Source organism: Enoplosus armatus, chromosome 4 (genome assembly GCF_043641665.1).
Source record: "Enoplosus armatus isolate fEnoArm2 chromosome 4, fEnoArm2.hap1, whole genome shotgun sequence".
NCBI classification, from domain to species: domain Eukaryota; kingdom Metazoa; phylum Chordata; class Actinopteri; order Centrarchiformes; family Enoplosidae; genus Enoplosus; species Enoplosus armatus.
In genome coordinates, this window is record NC_092183.1 from 7,324,129 (window position 1) to 7,343,267 (window position 19,139).

The window sequence follows — 19,139 nt, forward strand, 5'->3', positions numbered from 1 at the left end:
CACTGATCTGTGCCAGGCCATTTTCCCAGCTGTTAAACTGCTGAAACACACTGCTCTCTACTATTTGTCTGTGCCTGATGTGCAGCTCCAGTACACAGTTATAGCACCCACTAGTGGTTTATGTAATAATCTGAGACTGAAAGTGGGAGTTGAGTGCTGTAATACAAATTGAAGTGGGCCAAGTATATTTCCACATTTGTAGCAGAAATAATGACAGCAGATGGAGAGAAAATCAAGAAATGCAGTGAAAGTGCATAACTGGAGCACTAGTAGTAATATGCACTTATTTGTGTGATCTCTTCTGCATGATTCATTGAGGTACTTAAGTATAATTGGAAAAATGTTCCTCTTACGATAAAAAGGAATAAAAGACAGACAGACTCCTATTACTGTTTTAAATATGTAAGCCAGAGTAGACAGAGTATTAGAATTCAAAAGGTCACTCATGCTGTAGTGTAATGGTGCAGACAGCAAACGTAAATTGGTCTCCGAGTTCAGTAAGCATGTAATACTGAGAATGGTCTCAGAGTTCAGTAAGCATATAATAAGGGGAAGCATCAGGTGTTTACTCTCCAGCACATCACTTATTTCCCTCCTAAGTGATAATGCACTTGTGGAAGAAGGCGATAAGGATCCATTTCTTACGCCAGCAGAACACCTTTCTGGCACTCATCTCACCAACTCCCACTACCAAGTGTTTCCAGTCTAAAACTATCTTATTATTTCAACTTTGGATCTTGAACTTGTGAGTTAAGTTGTGGCTTGAAAAACACTACATCTGATAAGTAATGTAGAACAAGTAAATGTATGGTTATATGTTCTACTTTGCAGTAATTGTCGCTCGTTATAGTCTCAATTTCAGTACATATCAACTTTGTCAGCAGCACGATTACTTTGATGTAATTATTTTATGCTTTTCATGCTCATCAACTGTCTTTTTTCCCACTTTCTGACAGAGCTGTTTGCAGCAGCACAATTAAGAAGATAATTCTAAAGAAAGAAAAGGCCAATCTTACAAAAAGCATAACGCACAGATTAAGAATAGATTGTTTAATTATCAAAATTGTAACTCATGTACAATTCTCTGAAGAAAGAATGACTGTTACAAACTGTTAAGACAGTATTACAAACCATTTCCCCTGTTTTAAACCAGTTTTGAGAGCAGTTTTATGGTACAATATATTCATCATACAAAGTTGTTCAAAGACATAATCACATCAGAGTCTCACTAGCTGTATTTCCGTATAAACAGAAGGGATGAGGACAATTATACTTCATTCCATGAGTACAGCAACCCACGTACTCAACAACCAAAAATATAGTGATACAGTAAAGAGGCGGAGGACACCAGAAAAAAGACAATTGTTGAATCTGAGAAATGTCATTTCAAGGGGACGAAAAGCAGAGACTAGGCAACAATGTGAAAGTAGTTTTATCCCTCATCAGAACTGATTTCCACCACATGGCCCTTTAGAGTTACCAGACTTGAGGTACTGTTGAGAGAAGGACGAGTTGATAGCTGCGAGTTGGAGAAAGCTCAGAAGTCCTCTTCTGCGTTTTGACTCTTGGTGGTCTTCAGCTGTTTCAGACGCTCGATGCACTCCTCCACAGTGCGCTCGCCATGGACTTTGTTATCCCGGGTGCGTACATTCACGGTGTTACTGGTCTTCTCCTTCTCTCCCACCACTTTACCAAGCAGGGAAACATGCAAAGAGGACAAAAGAAATCAATATCTAGATGGACAGCAAGACAGAGATAACAAAGATAAAGGGCGTGTGTTGCCACTGACCCAGGATGAAGTTGTACTGCGCCAACTGTGCGTTTCTGATCTTTTTGTTCAGAGTGCAGCCGGGGTCGAGATCCACGTCAGCCATGAAGCCGCTGTTGTGGAATTCCTGCTTCACCTGCCACATTAATCAGTGAAACAACCAACAGTTAAAAACGCTTAAGGCCAAGCCAGCATGTCATAAAAGCTTATTAATTTTAATTATTTTAATAGACTTCTACAAATGTTATGTTTTTCAAATCTGGACTAACACATTTTGGACAAGTTGTCAATTTGGCTGTAATGAAGATTATACTTCTGCATCCATTATTATCACAGTGTGTTTACAGTTACATGGATATCAGGACTGTACAGCTGTTTATTTTACAAATGGGCTTTTTGTGCAAGTAACAATGTGTTCAACACAAAGCAATTATCAAATTCATATTCCACACACTTTAAAAGGAAAACTTTTATTTTATTACAAGTTGGGTTTAATTTTTGTAGTTGTAATAACATTAATAAACATTGCTAAAAAAAAAAAAAAAAAAAAAAGGTGCAACGGGGCAACAAACAGGGGCAGTCAGACAACCAGACAGGATTGAAACAAGCCAACAGGTCAAATGTGTTTTGGTAATAACTGTATCACTTGCCTTTGTTATCTCTTCCAGTCTGTTCTAAAAATCCATTGCAGATTACCGACCACACCCCCAGATGTAAATTGCTTTGGTGAGTACACTGTTATCATAACTAATAGCTATGAAAATAAAAGCAAAGTTGTGTTAAACTGTTCCTTTGTCTTTTTAAAGATGCAGGAACATGAACTTCAGAAGTAGTGACAGTATTTTATGTGGTTTTGATCAGCCATCTAATTCAAGTTCAATACTTTATGGCCATGTCAACAAGCATAAAACATCAGCAGCACAGGATTCCAGCCTGTGTGTGCATCAGTGATAAAATGCAGGCTACACAAATCAAAACACAGACGGCTTAGTGTCGAATCAAAGGGCCTGAGAGCTTCGGGGTAATGTTTGTGCCGTCTTTGAAGGGAGAATATGGACTAAAGTAGCTGTGGTCAGTGGTTACCTTCTGAGCGTACTCCTCACAGGTCGGTCCCACAGGTACAACCATCACTTGATGAGGAGAGAGCCACAGGGGCCTGAAACGACAGGACACACTTGCATTTGACTGGCTTGCAGAGAAGCAGGCCTGGTACATTCTGCAAGGTACCTGAGCAAATATTTACATCCCCACAGAGTTTATTTTTTTATTTCTGTCCAGTCAATCTGAAAACCATTAACAGTGCTCAGGAAGAAATGCATCCTAATGACAAGTCAACCTTTTAAAAATGGATTGTTTACAAACCATTTGCCTCCGTAGTTTTCAGTCAGGATAGCGATCATCCTCTCTACTGATCCCAGGACAGCTCTGTGGATGATCACTGGTCTCTTCTTGTCGTCACCATCATGGCTACAAAATAATTTTGAGAAAAAAAGAAATGAGGAACTCCCGCAAAGAGAGTAATCCAAAAGGAAAACAATACCGATCATCTGGAGAAATTAGTATTTTCTTAGTATTAAGACAGCGAGGCTGGATAAAACAGTTGTAAAAACAGTTTTACAACATTTTCTTAAATATGTATAGCCTGTGGGGTAGCTACAAAAGCCTTGGTGCATCATATAGTTTAATTCAAGCCAATCCTATTTTCACATCAGCACTTAATCATATCCCAAAATATTGATTCCTCCAATATTTTTATATGAAACTTCTACCTTTGATTAGGTTAACTGTACTACAATATATTTAAGTCTATAATATACAAGAGCATTTGCAGCAACAAAAAAATAAAATTCTATTCTTCTGCCATTTTACTTTAATGTGAATTTTTTTTAAAAAGCCTTAGAAGAGTTACCTGACAAAGGTGAGATTAAAGCGGATCGGGAGCTGGAAGTCAAGCTGAATTGTGGCGCACTGATGGTACCGACCGATGGCATCCTTGATCTGAATGTCAATCTGCAAGGAAAGGACACAAATGATCAGCAGTGGCCCTCCAGCTGTTTCACAGTTAAAGTATATCACTACTGCAGCGCACGGCTCACCTTTGGTCCATAAAAAGCTCCATCACCAGGGTTGAGAACCCATTTCTCCCCAAAGTCATTCAAGCTGTTCTCCAGTTGCTGTAAAAACATACAATTACTGCTTTGTTACAATGTCAACGGCTGACCAACATGCAAGTAAACAGTGGTGTTAAGCAAAGCTGTATATTCAGACCTGACATTTACTTCATCTGGAACTAATCACTGAACTAAGAAATGTTAACGTCCCAATAATATTTTATGGTTGCTTGTGGGAGTTAATGAGGTGACGGAAACATGCAGCAAGTTCTGCTCCACTCACTATGCCAAGTTTACAAGTCCGGTTTTTGTGTATATCATTTTCCACTTTGTGCATGCAAACATTAATCATAAAGAGTCAGTGCTGAATTTAGGAAATGTTTCCCCCTAGAGAAAAGTCTCCTGATAGGTCAACCAAACAGCTGTACAACTTAGAAGCTATTATAATTGTCTTCTTTTTTCCCCACAGCTCCACATATTATACTGATCACACTCATTCCCCTTATTTTGAGAACTGCGACTAACTGAGAGGTATATCATCATTAACACATGAGGTCAGTAAGAAGCAGAACAACTGTAGTCTTTAAGTTCTACAGTCTATTCTGTCCATCAGCAGACTACAAAGTGTTTAATATTTTAATAACAATTAATGTAGCTACAGGATTGGTTGTTGATAAAAAATATGTTAAAAATAACTTCCGCTATCATCAGTAATGTTGTAAAGCTTCAAGCGGGCAAAAGACACGCTTAAAATGAAGTTTAAATGAAGCACTGAGGACAGAACAATGACACCTGTAATTGTAAACCAGGGAGAGAAATTAAAAGGAGTTCTTTAAACAAAAAGAAACACTTAGGATTAAATACCTGTATCTGCATTATATCCGGCTCACATTTTACCTTACTTATTGAGTCGTCATATATTAAAATATGAATGTGATTTGTTGGAGCCTAAGATCAAGTGGGTCGTGGGTTGTTTGTTGACAGAACAGAGCATGCACTTTCAAACTCCACAACATTTTGACACCAAGCAGCCCATAGTAGATTAAGATGAGATAAGATTACACAAACCAAACCTAATCACCAAAAAAAAACAAAAAACTGATGTTCATCTACGTGCTTGCAATGTGCACTGCTGATGTAATACTTCACTGGTGAAATAAAGATATACCTTTAACAATAAGATAAAGAGGAAAACAAATGTGAAGACTAATCTCACCCTGCTGTAAAAGTCAACGCATGCTGTGTCTGTCTGTCAACAGACACCTTTTCATCCATTCAGAGCCTGCCAGTAAAGGCTTACCAGACTAATAAAGACTTTGTATGTGCTTCACATACTTGTGCTACTGAAAAACAATACAGTATACTTGTAGCACCTTTATCCACCAACTGTCATTTAGTGTTGATTTTACAGATTCATCTGTCAGACATGAAGTTGTCCCAAGGGAGACCGTCACTGTGTTTCATCTAACACTGAAAGCACCAAGCAATAAAGACAAATTATCACCCAGTTTAACCCACTCACTTGAACAAGCTCAGCTTGAACAAAGTAATAACATTACCTGCTCTCTCCCAGAGCAACTTAGAGCTGAACTCAAGATGTAGAATATAGAGCTGGTCCACAGAGAGTGAATTTGATTTGACAGCAAAGGCTGACAATGATAGAACTGATGCAGATTCTCTGGAGATGAACAAGCATTTTCTGCTTCAGATCAGATAGCAGTTCTACAGAATAAAACTCATTCATTAAAATATAAATGTTCTCTGGGTCTACAAATCACACTCTTCCATTTGCTGTCTGTGAAGTGGCTCCAGAATTTCCATCTTGATAATATCACAGATCAGCATCTTAATTCTCCAGTGAGACTTTGTGAGAGTGCTGTTCACATTTTCAACCATACGAGAGAAACAAAAGGCCTGATTACCTTTTCTGCTTGGTTCCAGACGTCCGGGTCCCCCAGGAACTTCTCTGGTCTTGTGGACAGGTTGAGTTTGAAGCTGAAACCAAACACTTCATACACTGTCCGCAGGAAGTCCAGGCAGCCCTTGATCTCCTCCTCAATCTGGGGTCAAAAACAGAATGCAACAGAATTTGCATCATCCATCTGGACATGGCTGCAAGTTTAATTTCTGGTGTAATGACTGAATTATATGATGTAATCAGAAGAATATGGGGATAAACTGCTCATCTTACAGGAGATAATATATCGCGATTGATATAAAACACAGAGAGACAAAATGTTGAAAAGAATCGCCTCTATGATAAAGGGAAAAGTCTCTTGCCCAAGTCCTAAATGTCAGCTACCATCTGCCGACACCGATTATAAACTTCATGACAAGTGAAAGAACATATCCTCTCCTCTGCAGTCTGCTTAAATTTGGTAAGTCACAAAAGACAGTAACAGTACACAGCATCAAACTGCTGCAGTGAAAAAAAGTGAAATAATTTGTGTACAAAGTGCAATCAAATAATTAACCATCCAATTCACTGCTATTACTGATAAAGAGAAAACAAAATCAGTGGGATATTGGCTGCAAGTTGTTGTGTTACTACATTTGAATAAACTAATTAAGAAATCTCTTCGCTCTTCCAAAATCCTGTTTGTGTGCATCAGTATTGGCAGTGCTCCACTTTGGCGAAAGGACTTAACATGCAAGTTGCTACACCCGGCTGCAGCAGCCTGTGGAGTCCTCTCACTTTACCTGCGAATGTGACAGATTGTTCACTGACAACATTACCTGAATGTTTTCAATTGAACTGTGCCAGCAAGACACTGATTCACAGAGAGACTTCAAAACTGGGCCTCTTTCAAACAGGTATAATAACAAGTGGAAACATTTATTAAAGGTACTGCCAGAGAAATGTGAGAGTGGTATGAATTAAATCCAGTCTTAAAGAGTACTGCACCAATTCAGCATTATACTCCTATAACGCTGTCAGACTCATGATGGACAGTTTTTTTAAAGTATCAAAATGAATGCAGTAGAATGTAACCTTGGAAAAAAAAAAATTCCCCCAGGGGATCAATAAAGTATTTCTGATTCTGATTCAGATTGAGCCACTAGCCTCAAGCTAGGTAACCTCACTTCTTTCTGACTCCACACCCCCATATTATTGTCATTTTCAAACTTGAGCCCCGACCAACGCAGCCTCAAGTAACGCCGCAATTGAGACAATTTATCAGTCTTCACACTGCTCCCTCTGGAGCCACAAAAGGCTTTATACAACTTTTGTTCACATACACAGCACTAGTCTCCGAGATTTGTAAACAGACTTTGATGAGTAAATTGGTGGAGTGTTCATCAGACTTCAATGAAGTGTGGGTTTTGGGTGAATTTGGCTGAGTAATGTCAATGCATCAGTGCGGGCCTCACCTGGTCCATGGAGCAGAAGATATGAGCATCATCCTGCTGGAAGCGGCGGACACGGGTGAGACCCGTCAGGGCTCCTGACAGCTCGTTCCTGTGCAGGACACCAAAGTCGGCCATGCGAAGGGGCAACTCTCTCCAAGAGCGCGGCCGGTGATCAAACATCAGACTGGAGCCAAACAGACAGACCATGTGGAAAATACACAAATTACATCTGCCAACTTCAACAAAGCGTCACCGCAATAACTGAAAATTGCTCTACTGCTTCAATACTACTATGAAAGACAATCAATATTTGATTTAACCAACATCCAACACAAAATGTGTTTGCAAATTCCATATCAGTATGATCTCCAGAGGGGCTTCCCAAGTGGATATCACAAAGAGTGTAACAGTAAAAGGGAGATAAAAGATTTGAATACAAAGAGTTGCAGTCTGGCTCTTTACACTGCAATGCAGCATTCAGCAGTAAATTGAACTGGGTCATTCAACAACTGAAAACATGGCAAGAGCATCAGTCCATTACAAGTTGAGCTGAACTGGATGATAAACTATCGTAGCAGTGAAATATGAGGCTATTTCACAAAGACTGAGTCCACTACTGAAAACAAAACCCCTGTGCAAACTCTTATGCAGCTATTCAAGCATGGTAAAACATTGCTTAATGGTTGTCCCTGTTTGCCACAGTACTGTGGTAAAATCATTTGTTGTTGATGATGTTAAACTAAATATTGTAACAAGGTTAAACATTTTGAATTGAGACAACAGTACTCTGAGCTCACTTAATGCTCCAAACACATTTAATGCTGGAAAAGGACAAACAGCCCCACCTCCAACAAACAGTTATTTTTCTAATTAGAGAAAGAAACCAACTAAAAATATCTATTTCACACTAGAGACACTAGAGACTTGATACACAGTGTGAGACAGAAGTGGGTGTGTTTTTCTTTACACTTAATGTTCATTCTTTTCTAGTTCCTTGCTGAAATGAAAACTTTCAAACAACTGTGAATGTGAGGAAATAGAGGCCTCACCAGTGTCCTGGGCAGTTCATGGGTTTGAGGGCAAAGGTCTCCTTCTCTGCCTCGAAGGAGAACATGTTCTCGCTGTAGTGCTGCCAGTGGCCAGAAGTCTGCCACAGCTTACTGTTGTAGATGTTGGGCGTCACCACTTCCTGGAAACCCCTCTTCCTGTACTCACTCTGCCAAAGACAGAACAAGGTTTACTCACAAAGAAGATTATAATGACACCATTCTGAGTTGCTGGCACCTCAAGCAACTAAGCTTCATAATGCTCAATACACATCACAACTACAAACAACTGGTTAAAAACAGTTTCTGTCAACACCTGGGGACTCACTGATAAATAGTCCATATCCTCTAAAACACACATAGCTCTGCAAGCAAAGGCTTAGATTTTTAAAAAGCAAACTACCTCTACAAATTGTTTATACATATTCACATCACAGTTTGTTTACACATTAGGAAGGGGATTTGGGGTAAACTGACAAGAAAAGATGCTTTAATGCACCTTGGGTTGACCTGTTATCTGTTGATAGCTGAAAGTGTTAATGAAATAAAAGGGTCATTTATTTTAAATCCCGACAGTCATATGCCCTACAAATATTCAGATGTTGTAGGTGTTTTGTAGCTTGTTAAGGCAGAGCGGTCTTACAAACACATCTCGTTACTCAGAATCTCATCAGTCAGAAATCTGTTTTACCACATTAAAGCGAAATTACTTTGTGACTGCACTTACTGAAAACCAAGAAAGTGAATGTTTTAAATCTGATTGATTTTGTGGCTCTTTATAATGGAGCAGGTGCAATGGAGCTTTTCTTCAAAGCTGTCAGTCACGTCTGTTTTACACATTTCAATTTATTCCAAATAATTGGCTACCAATAAGAAGCTATTTTGAGATTCATAAACAACTTTGAGTTCAAGGGCAGACTTCACACTGAGCAAAGTTCTTCTATTACCTGGATAAAAATGAGAAATGTTGTATTGAGTAAGCATAAATTAGTGAACATCTATTTACAGCATTATTGTTATCGGAAGGAATGGACATGAATTAGGATTTTAATTTAGTGACTCATTCACTTTGTCTTCTTCTTATGTCTTAAAGTTGTGAGTGTAATCACAGCTATTATCCACTGCATGTCTGATAGCTTTGACTTACTCTGATGAACGCAATCAGGGTGTTGTAGATGAAGGCTCCCTTAGGCAGGAAGAAGCAGCTCCCTGGACTCAGGTCATGGAAGAAGAACAGGTCCTGCTCCTAAATAATAATACATTTCAAAAAAGGGTTTGTTAGTTGTGATTAAAAAGAAAAGGGCCACCACTCAGGCCAAACTGGTTTCAATTTGAAATAATGCCACAGCTCATCACATATGTAACTAGGGCTTGTCTGACAATGAACTCCGTCTCCTGCTCAGCTCGGTTTTCTACACCTGTTATTATACTGGATGAATGACAATAACAACACACACCATGAACTGTCAAAATCCCTGTCAACAGTGAAGTCATAGATTGTTTTCTGGCAATAAAGACAGCCTCACAGTTTAACAAAACTGTTTCAAAGATTGTGAAGTACATCTAATTGAATGCTGCCTTATGCACCGAGTTAATTTCACCATCACTCACAGCTGAAAATGGGTCATTGGTAAATTTTTTATCATGCCATTCCCAGTATTTCTTTCTATATTTATATGTAAATTAACAATATATGTAAATTACCAACTTTCTAACAAGTGACAATTTCTGAAGTGTTTGCCGTCAACATTTAAAAAAGAAACGTTTTTCTTGTTGTAGGATAATGGTTCTTTACCAGAAATGTACTGCATGCAAATGCAGGAGAACTATATTCTCACACAGAAATTCAGCTTGGCTTTGATCAGACCTACAGACAACATATTCAGACACAAACCAGATCCTGACTCTTACGCTTTAGAAGTATTCTACCTGTATTTCATAAAATATTTGATTTGAGTGGGATCATCTCTGCAACTGTGCAGTCAAATCACAGCTTCATAAGCTAAACAGACAAATAAAACCTGTAACCTGTAAAACCTGTAAAATTGCTATGGACAAGAACTCTTTTGCTAACTGACAGCTTCTTTACATTTCAGTTCATACCCGGCCTAGTTTGCGATGATCTCTGTTCTTGGCTTCCTCCTGAAACTTCTCCCACTCTTTGAGCATTTTGGGGTCAGGGAAGGAGATTCCATAGATCCTCTGGAGGGTTTCCATGTCCGCCTTTCCCTCCCAGTAGGTAGACGAATTCTAACACACCACAAAAGGAGTATGTTAGCTTTCATCATTCTTTTGGGTCCATCAAATCCCTTGAGAATAAAACATAAAAGGTAACTCTGCTCTAAAAATGGGGACAAATGTGTTTACTGCCAGACATTCGGGGCACAGACTACAGTTGTTGAAATCCTGCCTGGTTTAAACAACAATAAATCCACATGTACAGTAGCAAATGGTTTGCTGGGCATGGTGCGTCGCTGAAAACAAAAAGGCTCACCTTGTGGATCTTAAGTGCCTTGATTTTCCCAGTATGTCTCACATGGGGCCCTCGACACAAGTCAATTAAGGGACCACACCTGAAATGCAGAATGTTAATGAGCATTGAGTATTTTTTTTTAAACTCTGATAACCAGTTGTGTTTAGGATATGGTTAATAAATACTATATTTTTGTCACTGTTATCAAATCCCATAAAAAAGACCAAAACCAAGGATGTGTTAGTCTATCTCTCAATACTCTTTATGACTTTCCAAGCCTATTTGTGACACAAATGTATAATTTCCTTAATAAATAAAAATAATTTTATTAGAACTGCTGGGCACTGTAGTTTTTAGCAAATATTACACAGAAGTAAAAAGTGCATTTGTTAAGGGCCATTTTCAGTTGTGAATTTGGTGCATGCGTGTGTGTTTATGGCAGCATGATGGTGTAGGTGGGGTTAAATCAAAATATAATTCAGTGCCCATGTTCATTGCAATGGAGGAGGCCTATGGCACGGAGGAATAAGTTATATCAGGTTTTGACAGCATAGAAAATACTTGTCAGAATGATCCATTTATTCTTTTGAATGGTTTTGGTTCTTGGTTTGGCTTTTAATGGGATTTGTTGACACTACAAAAAATATAGGATATCACTTCAGATAAAAACTTTTACATGCACCTGGACTCACCTGTAAACTGTGGTAGTGGGAGTGGTGACCTTCTCATTTAGAATGCGGCACTTAAACGTGTTGTACTGTCAAGGAGAAGAGGTGTTTTTAAAGTTCTGTTACTCATGAATTTTGGGGGGTTTTTTGTATGCATTTGTGTTTTCAGATACCTTAAACATTTCCAACAGAGTTTCCTTCTTTATCTCCAGCCTCTCAAATGGCTGCTTCTCCTTGATAATTTTCTTGCACAATGTCTCCAGGCATGGGAAGTCATTGCTTGATACGCCCCTGTCAAAAACACCAAAAGATAAACATAACAAGAACATTACATCCAATGACAATGGCTGTCTTATGTAGTCTTACATTAATATGCAAACTGCCTTCAATGTTAAATTTAGACTAGTGTTTCTAGCGGGCAGCATGGATGTGACCAGACATTAAGCCATGAGGCCAGACCTTTTGTTCACTAATGTAATTCTTTGACTTCCAAAAGCTGATAACCTCTGCAAGCGTGGGCAAATAGTTAAAAGTCCTTGGCTTTAGGGCTTGAGCAATGTCAAAATGTCCCAACAAAAAACAGTCTCCAAGAATTCCATTAACATAAAATGACTTCATTAAGTGGGTTGTAGAATTAATTAGACAGCATTCCTCACGCTCTCCTGCTGCCTGAAGCCGGGTGAAATGCAACTGTTTTACAGAAAGGTCAAGTGAAAAAGTTGTTTACGGGGAAGAAGTGTTCATATTTCTGAGGCTGTCTCAACCTGCTTTCAAAGCTTCACAGAAGTAAGCTCTAGTTCTGTGTTTTGAATAGATTTGCTTCAAGGCTTCCAATCCTGTGGGCAGATATAGAAGGATGTCATTTCAAATCCATGCCCAAAAGAAATTAAGCTTGACAGCATTAGTGTCATTACAATCCACCTATTTTGCGTTTGCCACTGGTCTTAGACAGTGAAGCAGAGTGACAGTTGCTAAGCCTTGTACACACTAAAATAACGCTGAGAGCTGACTAACACAACTAATTATACAGACAAATCTGAATCCAAAGCCTTTGCAACTCACTCATTGTTCTCCAGGAACATGTCGTAGTAAAAGCCGCTCTCGATGGGGGGACCGTAGCAGAGACAGCCTCCGTACACCTTCTCCATGGCTTCCCCCAAGATATGGGCGCTGGAGTGCCAGTAAACCTAAACAACATACAAAATAATATTGCCCAATTAGCAAAACAGCAGTACAGTCTATCCATTTGTATTTATTAAAACCGTGCTGGATTAAGAATAAAGATTGTTGACCCTCATGTCTGCACTGATGTTACAATCACTCGCTGTGTTGCTGACTTTGTTGAAGCCTTTGAGAAAATGTAAACTATTTAAACAGTGTAAAATCCCTTCTTCTGAATGCCAACAATATAAAAAAAATGTTAAGTGTCAACTGACAAATGGCTATTATTAAAGTAAAATATTCAGCACCTCCAATAGACAGGTGCTGAAATTGGGCTTTAATTTAAGGAACATGTGTCGTTATTCTCTTAGAGACAAGTTGCTGCCACTTTTATGACAGTACATGATTATAGCAGTGTTTTACATTCTCACGTCTCCTCTTAATATCTTTGTGGCTCAGACAATTGATGAATTGCAGAACTTTGAGGTTAATTATTGATTGTAAACCTCTCATTCATCACTTTAATCTTGCATGCTCAGGCTAGCCTGCCCAAACAACATATCAATAAGGTTGAAAGAACTCTGCAAGATGTTGTGTACTGGTAAGTAACCAATGGATTTGTTGTGACAATGTTAGTGACATTGTTAGCATGTCAGAAATGTTTTCATAGGCTTTCTAAGAGTTAAAACATTGGCAGATGAGTTTCAGAAGAAGGTGTTTAAGATGACTTTACTATACTACACTCTGCTCTCCTAATCCATATGTAGGGGGAAAAAACTAATAGAAGCACTGTGTCAGACAAGGGATGAGGTGGACTTACAGCTTGAGCCTCGTCATCATCAAACTTGAGCAACTGAAGGCTGCAGTCATCCTCCAAAGGTCTGTCCAAGTCCCACACACTGTTGTTCACTTTAGCAATCACTGTGTTGTCTGCGAGGCCTTGACTGGACGTAAACCATGATAATATTCCACATCAAATTATGAACAAAATCATCAATCATATTTTGACATTACACTGGCAAAACCAACCAAAAGAACTGATAAGCTTGGCTAAAAGAAGTCAAATATATAACATCTTCTGTGACCTCCCCTGCAGCTAACCTTCAGTTATCAACATTTAATCTCTTTTAACACACTCTTGACACCTATTGTATATTGGACCATGCTGGTCACGAGATCATTCTCAGACTATCTCAAGGCAATGTTTCCTCTACTTTTTTAACACTAATGAGGTTTTTTGTTATTTGAGTATTTTCTTGTCTTTGGAGGATGGTCTAAGGTGTCATTTCCAATTACTGTTTTCATAATGTGGGTGTTGTGAAGCCTTTTGAAACTGTAACAATGATTACAGGCTGCACAAATAATAAATTTGACAGCTAGTCTTTGGAAATTACATTCCTGAAACACCCTTGAGGTTTTTCTTCCCTTTTTTGTATTACATGAAAGCGAGGCGTCACATTAAAAAGTAACAATTACAGCGATCCCATCATCACACTGACCTGATTCCACAGGCCACCTGGTATGGTGTGGTCTTCCAGGACTCAGCCTCCACCACCTTTCCATCAGGCAGGGTCACCTTGATGGCTCGGCTATTCTTCGCAGCCCTCTCTGCCATCAGGGCTTCATGCTCAGCTTTCAGCTTTGCGTACAAAGTAAGACGCTCCTCAATGTACTGAGGTGGTGGCGATAGCTGAACAGCAACAAAAACAGATGAGCAAATAGGGGGTTGGTTAATAATGCTGTTTCTGTGTATGCTTGCTATAAAGGTTAGGAAATCACACATCAAACTATGAGGGTGAAGGCATTCCTTTGTGTACCCACTATTCTCTCAGCCTACCTTATGTTCTACTTTTTGTAATTATACAATATACATCAGTACAAATTGAGAGAGCACAAAGACACACTGACACTGTACTTCTGTGTACGTGGACACCTATGCTCTGTTTTAAATGTGTGTGTATATATATATATATATGTGTGTGTATATATATGCACACCGTGATTTAAGTTCTTGTGAAACAAGTTATCATTATGATGTCTAATAATAGCACCTACGTGCATCTCAACACATAATTTAGCAACTCACCTCCGCCCTGCCTCCAGTGTCAGCACCTTTGGCCTTCTTCTTGCCTCCATCTTTACCGCTTTCAGTTCCTCCCTGTCAAAAATAATCACACGAGGTTAATGAACTTTTAGCAAGAAATGAAGTTTAGTATGGAGCTGGTTCAGACACAAATTCATGGATATGAACTGCTGGGTTTCTATAAATGATATGATAAAGAGTACGGTCTAGGCCTGCTCTATATGTTAAGTGACATGAGATAACTTTTGTTGTGATTTGGTGCTATGTAAATAAAAATTGAATTGAATTGACCTACACACTATTTACATACAGATGAGAAAGGTACACACCTACATAACGGCTAACCTACAATACGGCTAACATTAGGAACATAAACAACACAAATATTGGTCTTCCTTACTTGTAGTTACTGCCTATAGCACATAAGTCTTAGAATATGACTTAAGACCTTTCACAAAAAGTGCTGGGGTAAATCCAGCATACAAGTGATCCAATGACAATTTATAAGTAGTTCACGCCACCTGACAGCGCCCCCCCAAATTATAGCGCACACCATTGTTATTGTTAGACATTTGTGGGAGGACAAACCAGTTTTCAGAGTGAGCATTGTATTTAAAAAAAACACTTGGTCCTTTGGGTGCGTGCCGATTTGAGAAGAGAACATTCAGGATTCATACAAATTCCTACGTATTGGTCTAACGTGTGTGTAAGCCCACCGATAAGCAGTGAAACATGAAATTGTCAGAGTTGTGAATTGGGTTAGGCGTTAGGCTCTCACCCTATCCATTCCAAGCTATAACTACATGTAAAAGCTATGTTAGCCAAACCAAACCGACTGGGCTCCTTTAATTGCAATGTGGCATGGTTTTAAGCATAACAGATTGAAACAACAACAATGCAACGTATGCTTCTGTCATCTTGACAGTGACATTTTAGGTTAAAAAAAAACCCCATAACGTTACTCATAAAAGCTATCTAGCCGTAACGTTAGCACCACATTGCTGGATGCCAAATGACAGCATGTATCTGACTACAAGCTAGGCTAGCTGTTAGCTGGCTAACATGACTTCAATGTAGCCGGTCACGAGACCGAATATCACCTTTTTTCCGGCGTTCACTTGCAATTCGCTCATCTTCTCCACGACAGCCTGGTCAGCCATAATGAGTGAAAAGCTACCTCACTTTTAGAGATAACTTTTACAAGTCTGTGCAATATCTACAGTAGTCACTCAGGGTGCCGGGTGAGGGCTGATGACGTTACCCGGATATTGCGATTCTGATGCAATGTTGCCGTAGTAGGCGGTGCTTTGTAAAACAGGATTGGTTTGTCCTTCTGCCCCACTAGGATAACATCAACGGTTCTCATTATTAGATTACCTCCTCAACTTTCTTTTAAAAGTCATTGAAATTTGTTAGTCTTTGAACCCAGTGCGTGATTGTTTGAATATGACGCAAGGCATTACACCCAGCACCATCACAAAATACTTTCCCATAGGTTTCAAGATATAGTATGCAAAATAATACACTGTAAGGCCACTATGTATGCTTTCTAAAGTTTTCATCTTATTTATTTTTACCGCAGTGATTAGTGGAATTTTTTTGACATGACTTCTCTAATTCTTAGAGTTGAAATTTGTAAACTATTTTCTTCCTTTTCAAGTAATGACAGTGATTGGTAGGTGTATCACCAACACTAAAGTAAAATCGTCATAAAGATGTTATTAAAATGTGTAGGCTGCTCAGTGTTTAAATGCCCTAGAATGCTCTCATGTTTTATTTATTCATTTATATTTTCTGTAAACTGTACTTCTTTACATGAAGGTCTAAATTGTGTTTCAAGGCGTTCTCCACACTGCCAGGAGTACAATTTTGGTGGGGAAATATCAGATACTATATAATAGTTTATAATATATATAATATAAGCTTATAAAGTCTAAAAATAATGGGATTACCTTGTATAATATCCACCAGAAATAATACTGAAGACATGCTTTCATGGTAGCTATATGGCCCTAATGATCATCATCATCATCAACACCCCAGCAAAAAAGTCCAGAAGTCTTCTGTTAAGGCAGCACACATACTTACTCAGAAAATGCAGCTTTACCTGGTTGTCTCTGCAATCTTGATAGTGTTTCTGTGTGGCGGGAAAGGGAACCAGCAGGTGTTATTTGGATGCTGGTTCATTTCTTGTTCGGTGGTGCTCTTGCACAACACGGTTACTGACAGTGATTTTTTACAGTTCCTGTGGTCTAACTCTTGCTTGTGCTTTCTGTACAGCGGTGCATCTGCCTGAATAGACCAGAGGGACCCACATTTTGAAATTTCTTCACTTGCTTGAGAAAGCTGATGTGCAGGGTATGATATGAGGTAGATAAGGGCTATGGAGCTAATATGAAAAACCAGTGCTGTAGTTATTGGTTTGTATTGGAAATGAAAGTGCAGTTTGGGGTCTATCGTTGACATTCTGAGGTGTTAGACATTTCAGTGACTACTGAGTCTGAAGCTGGGGCCATTTGGTCAAGGTATAGGCTACAATTTTGCTTTTTCTTTCTTATACAAGTTTCACAACCCCCTCGGCTCCTTATGGTTTTTAAAACCATCGTGAAAACCCTATACTTGTGTTGTTGCTTACATGTCCAACATATTCATTATATAGTACCGGCATGTTTTTAAATCTTTAATCAGATGAACCAACTTAATCTACACTCATAATTTACACTCACAATGCATGCATAATCAAAATAACAAAGAACAGATTAGTCTTGTCACTGATTAGAATCATATCCCTGATTGCTGTTCTTTACCGAGAAAGTATCTGGGGTTATTTTTGTCCTATATTTTCTTTCTGCCTTGCTTGAAGGCGCCAGACTTCAGACAACGTGTGCATTTCAATTATAGTCAAACAGTGGTTTTAAACTTCTGACACTCTCCAAGGGAATAAAGAAGAAGCTGTAGCATGCGGTGCTATCCTGCTGTTCCTGGCCTGTTGTGAGGAGAGGAAATTCTTGAATAATTAACCTTCAAGCACTTGAAAAGTCAGGCACCATGTTCTATTTCTTGGCTCTGTATTGGACCCTGAGCAGAGTTTCTGTTCCTACTCAGATTCATAGTGAGGTTGATGTGTAACGTCAAACCAAAGCAAATTACAGTATACGCAATAGAATTACAGCAATATGTTTCATAATGTATTTTGAATGTTTGATTATGGGTATACGTTTCTTACATAGGAAAGACAATAATCAATAATTACATTTTTTAATGTACCTTTGGATTTAATTTCACATTCTAAGATTGGCTCAGATTTAAGGGTGTAAAACAAATTTTTGACAGATTTTTTATTTTTTTTAAATTTGTCATGAGAACTAGTAATTGGTAAAAAATAACACTACTCTCCTTTTCCATAAATAAAGCAGTGCATAAAAGGATAGAAAGGTGTGAAAAAAGGGAAAAGAGGATGCTTATTATTTATAGAAAGTGAGAAAAAGAATGCGGTAGAGGCAAACACCCTGTAAAAATGGAATTATTTAGGGAGCCCCTGGTGTTGTGAGGATAAAATTCATGCATCATGTCTATATTAATTCTCTAATTATTTAGAGATATTTTGAATATTTCATATCACTATAGCCATTAGATGTCAGTAGAGAAACCTTGCAAAAGACAAACCTAAGCCAGAATCCAACACCAGCCAGTCTCAAACACTCTGTTTTCCACCTGCAGTTTGCACTCCCCCACACTTCAGCAGCTGACATTGTCACCTCCCTCACTGAAGTTTTGATATAGCCAGCGTCTACAGGCATCTCTGGAGAGAGCCGCACAGAGCTCCTGCCTCTTTCACTCTCCACATTCAAAGGAAATTGCAGGGGCGAATACATGATGGGATTTGTTCCAAATGCATCATAAATATTTTATCCCTCCATGGTAAATTCATTTTTATTTTCAATACAGAGTGTGTGAGATCATCAGTCAGTGCTATTGTCTGACTCCCATGAAACATTGTTCTTAAATGATACTGGGGAATACCTCTTGATTAGAGGATTTTTTAAGAGTTATGGCTTAGGGTGGCCCAATTAAAACAACCTCACCAAAGCTTTCATAGGCCAACATCCTCAAAACAAAGCCTTGAATCTGTGATGCAACAATGTAAAATCTGGAGTTGAATGAATGGAGATATATGATAAGACTGACTATGGGAGCGGGAAGATGGTTTTCAAGTTCAGAGCTGATAACACCTCTTAAGAGCATTTAATGAGGAACACCTCACAACCAGTCCTGATTTAATAATACAGGTCTTTAAGTGAAAGCATCCTTGCAGCCTGATCTGAGTAAGCCTGCTGGTTTCCTGCTCCAAGGGCGAGCTCCAGTATGAAAAATCACTGGCCTTCAGCTGCCCTCTATACTGGGACAGGATGACACCAGGTCAGAGACAAGGGCAGGGAGAATCACTGCTCACCCTGACCAGGCAGACAACCATCTGC

At 38.9% G+C, this 19,139-nt stretch overlaps 1 protein-coding gene across 2 annotated transcripts; it reads right to left on the reverse strand.

Moving 5' to 3' along the window:
- Positions 1-1,091: 1,091 nt before the first annotated feature.
- On the reverse strand, positions 1,092-15,896 carry tars1 (threonyl-tRNA synthetase 1). Of its 2 annotated transcripts, none has more exons than XM_070903851.1 (19): positions 15,762-15,896; positions 14,665-14,736; positions 14,078-14,268; positions 13,399-13,522; positions 12,480-12,604; positions 11,591-11,708; positions 11,442-11,506; positions 10,771-10,849; positions 10,380-10,526; positions 9,424-9,522; positions 8,280-8,446; positions 7,252-7,414; positions 5,802-5,939; positions 3,865-3,942; positions 3,678-3,778; positions 3,131-3,235; positions 2,852-2,924; positions 1,790-1,904; positions 1,092-1,686 (listed from the first exon to the last, which is right to left on the reverse strand). In XM_070903851.1, exons 1-19 carry the CDS (start codon positions 15,819-15,821, stop codon positions 1,538-1,540), a joined length of 2,169 nt encoding a protein of 722 aa, XP_070759952.1. In that variant the 5' UTR covers positions 15,822-15,896; the 3' UTR covers positions 1,092-1,537. The 2 variants fall into 2 exon arrangements, with proteins under 2 accessions (XP_070759952.1, XP_070759953.1); XM_070903852.1 differs by having other exon boundaries at positions 14,665-14,722; positions 15,763-15,821.
- Positions 15,897-19,139: the final 3,243 nt, after the last annotated feature.

Coding starts and splice junctions, on each gene's coding strand:
- tars1 (XM_070903851.1), bottom strand. CDS start 15,821: ATGGCTGACCAGGCTGTCGTGGAGAAGATGAGCGAATTGCAAGTGAAC. Junction 13,523..14,077: donor CAGGTGGCCTGTGGAATCAG/GTCAGTGTGATG, acceptor GTTTACGTCCAG/TCAAGGCCTCGCAGACAACA. Junction 7,415..8,279: donor ATGAACTGCCCAGGACACTG/GTGAGGCCTCTA, acceptor GTTTGGCTCCAG/TCTGATGTTTGATCACCGGC.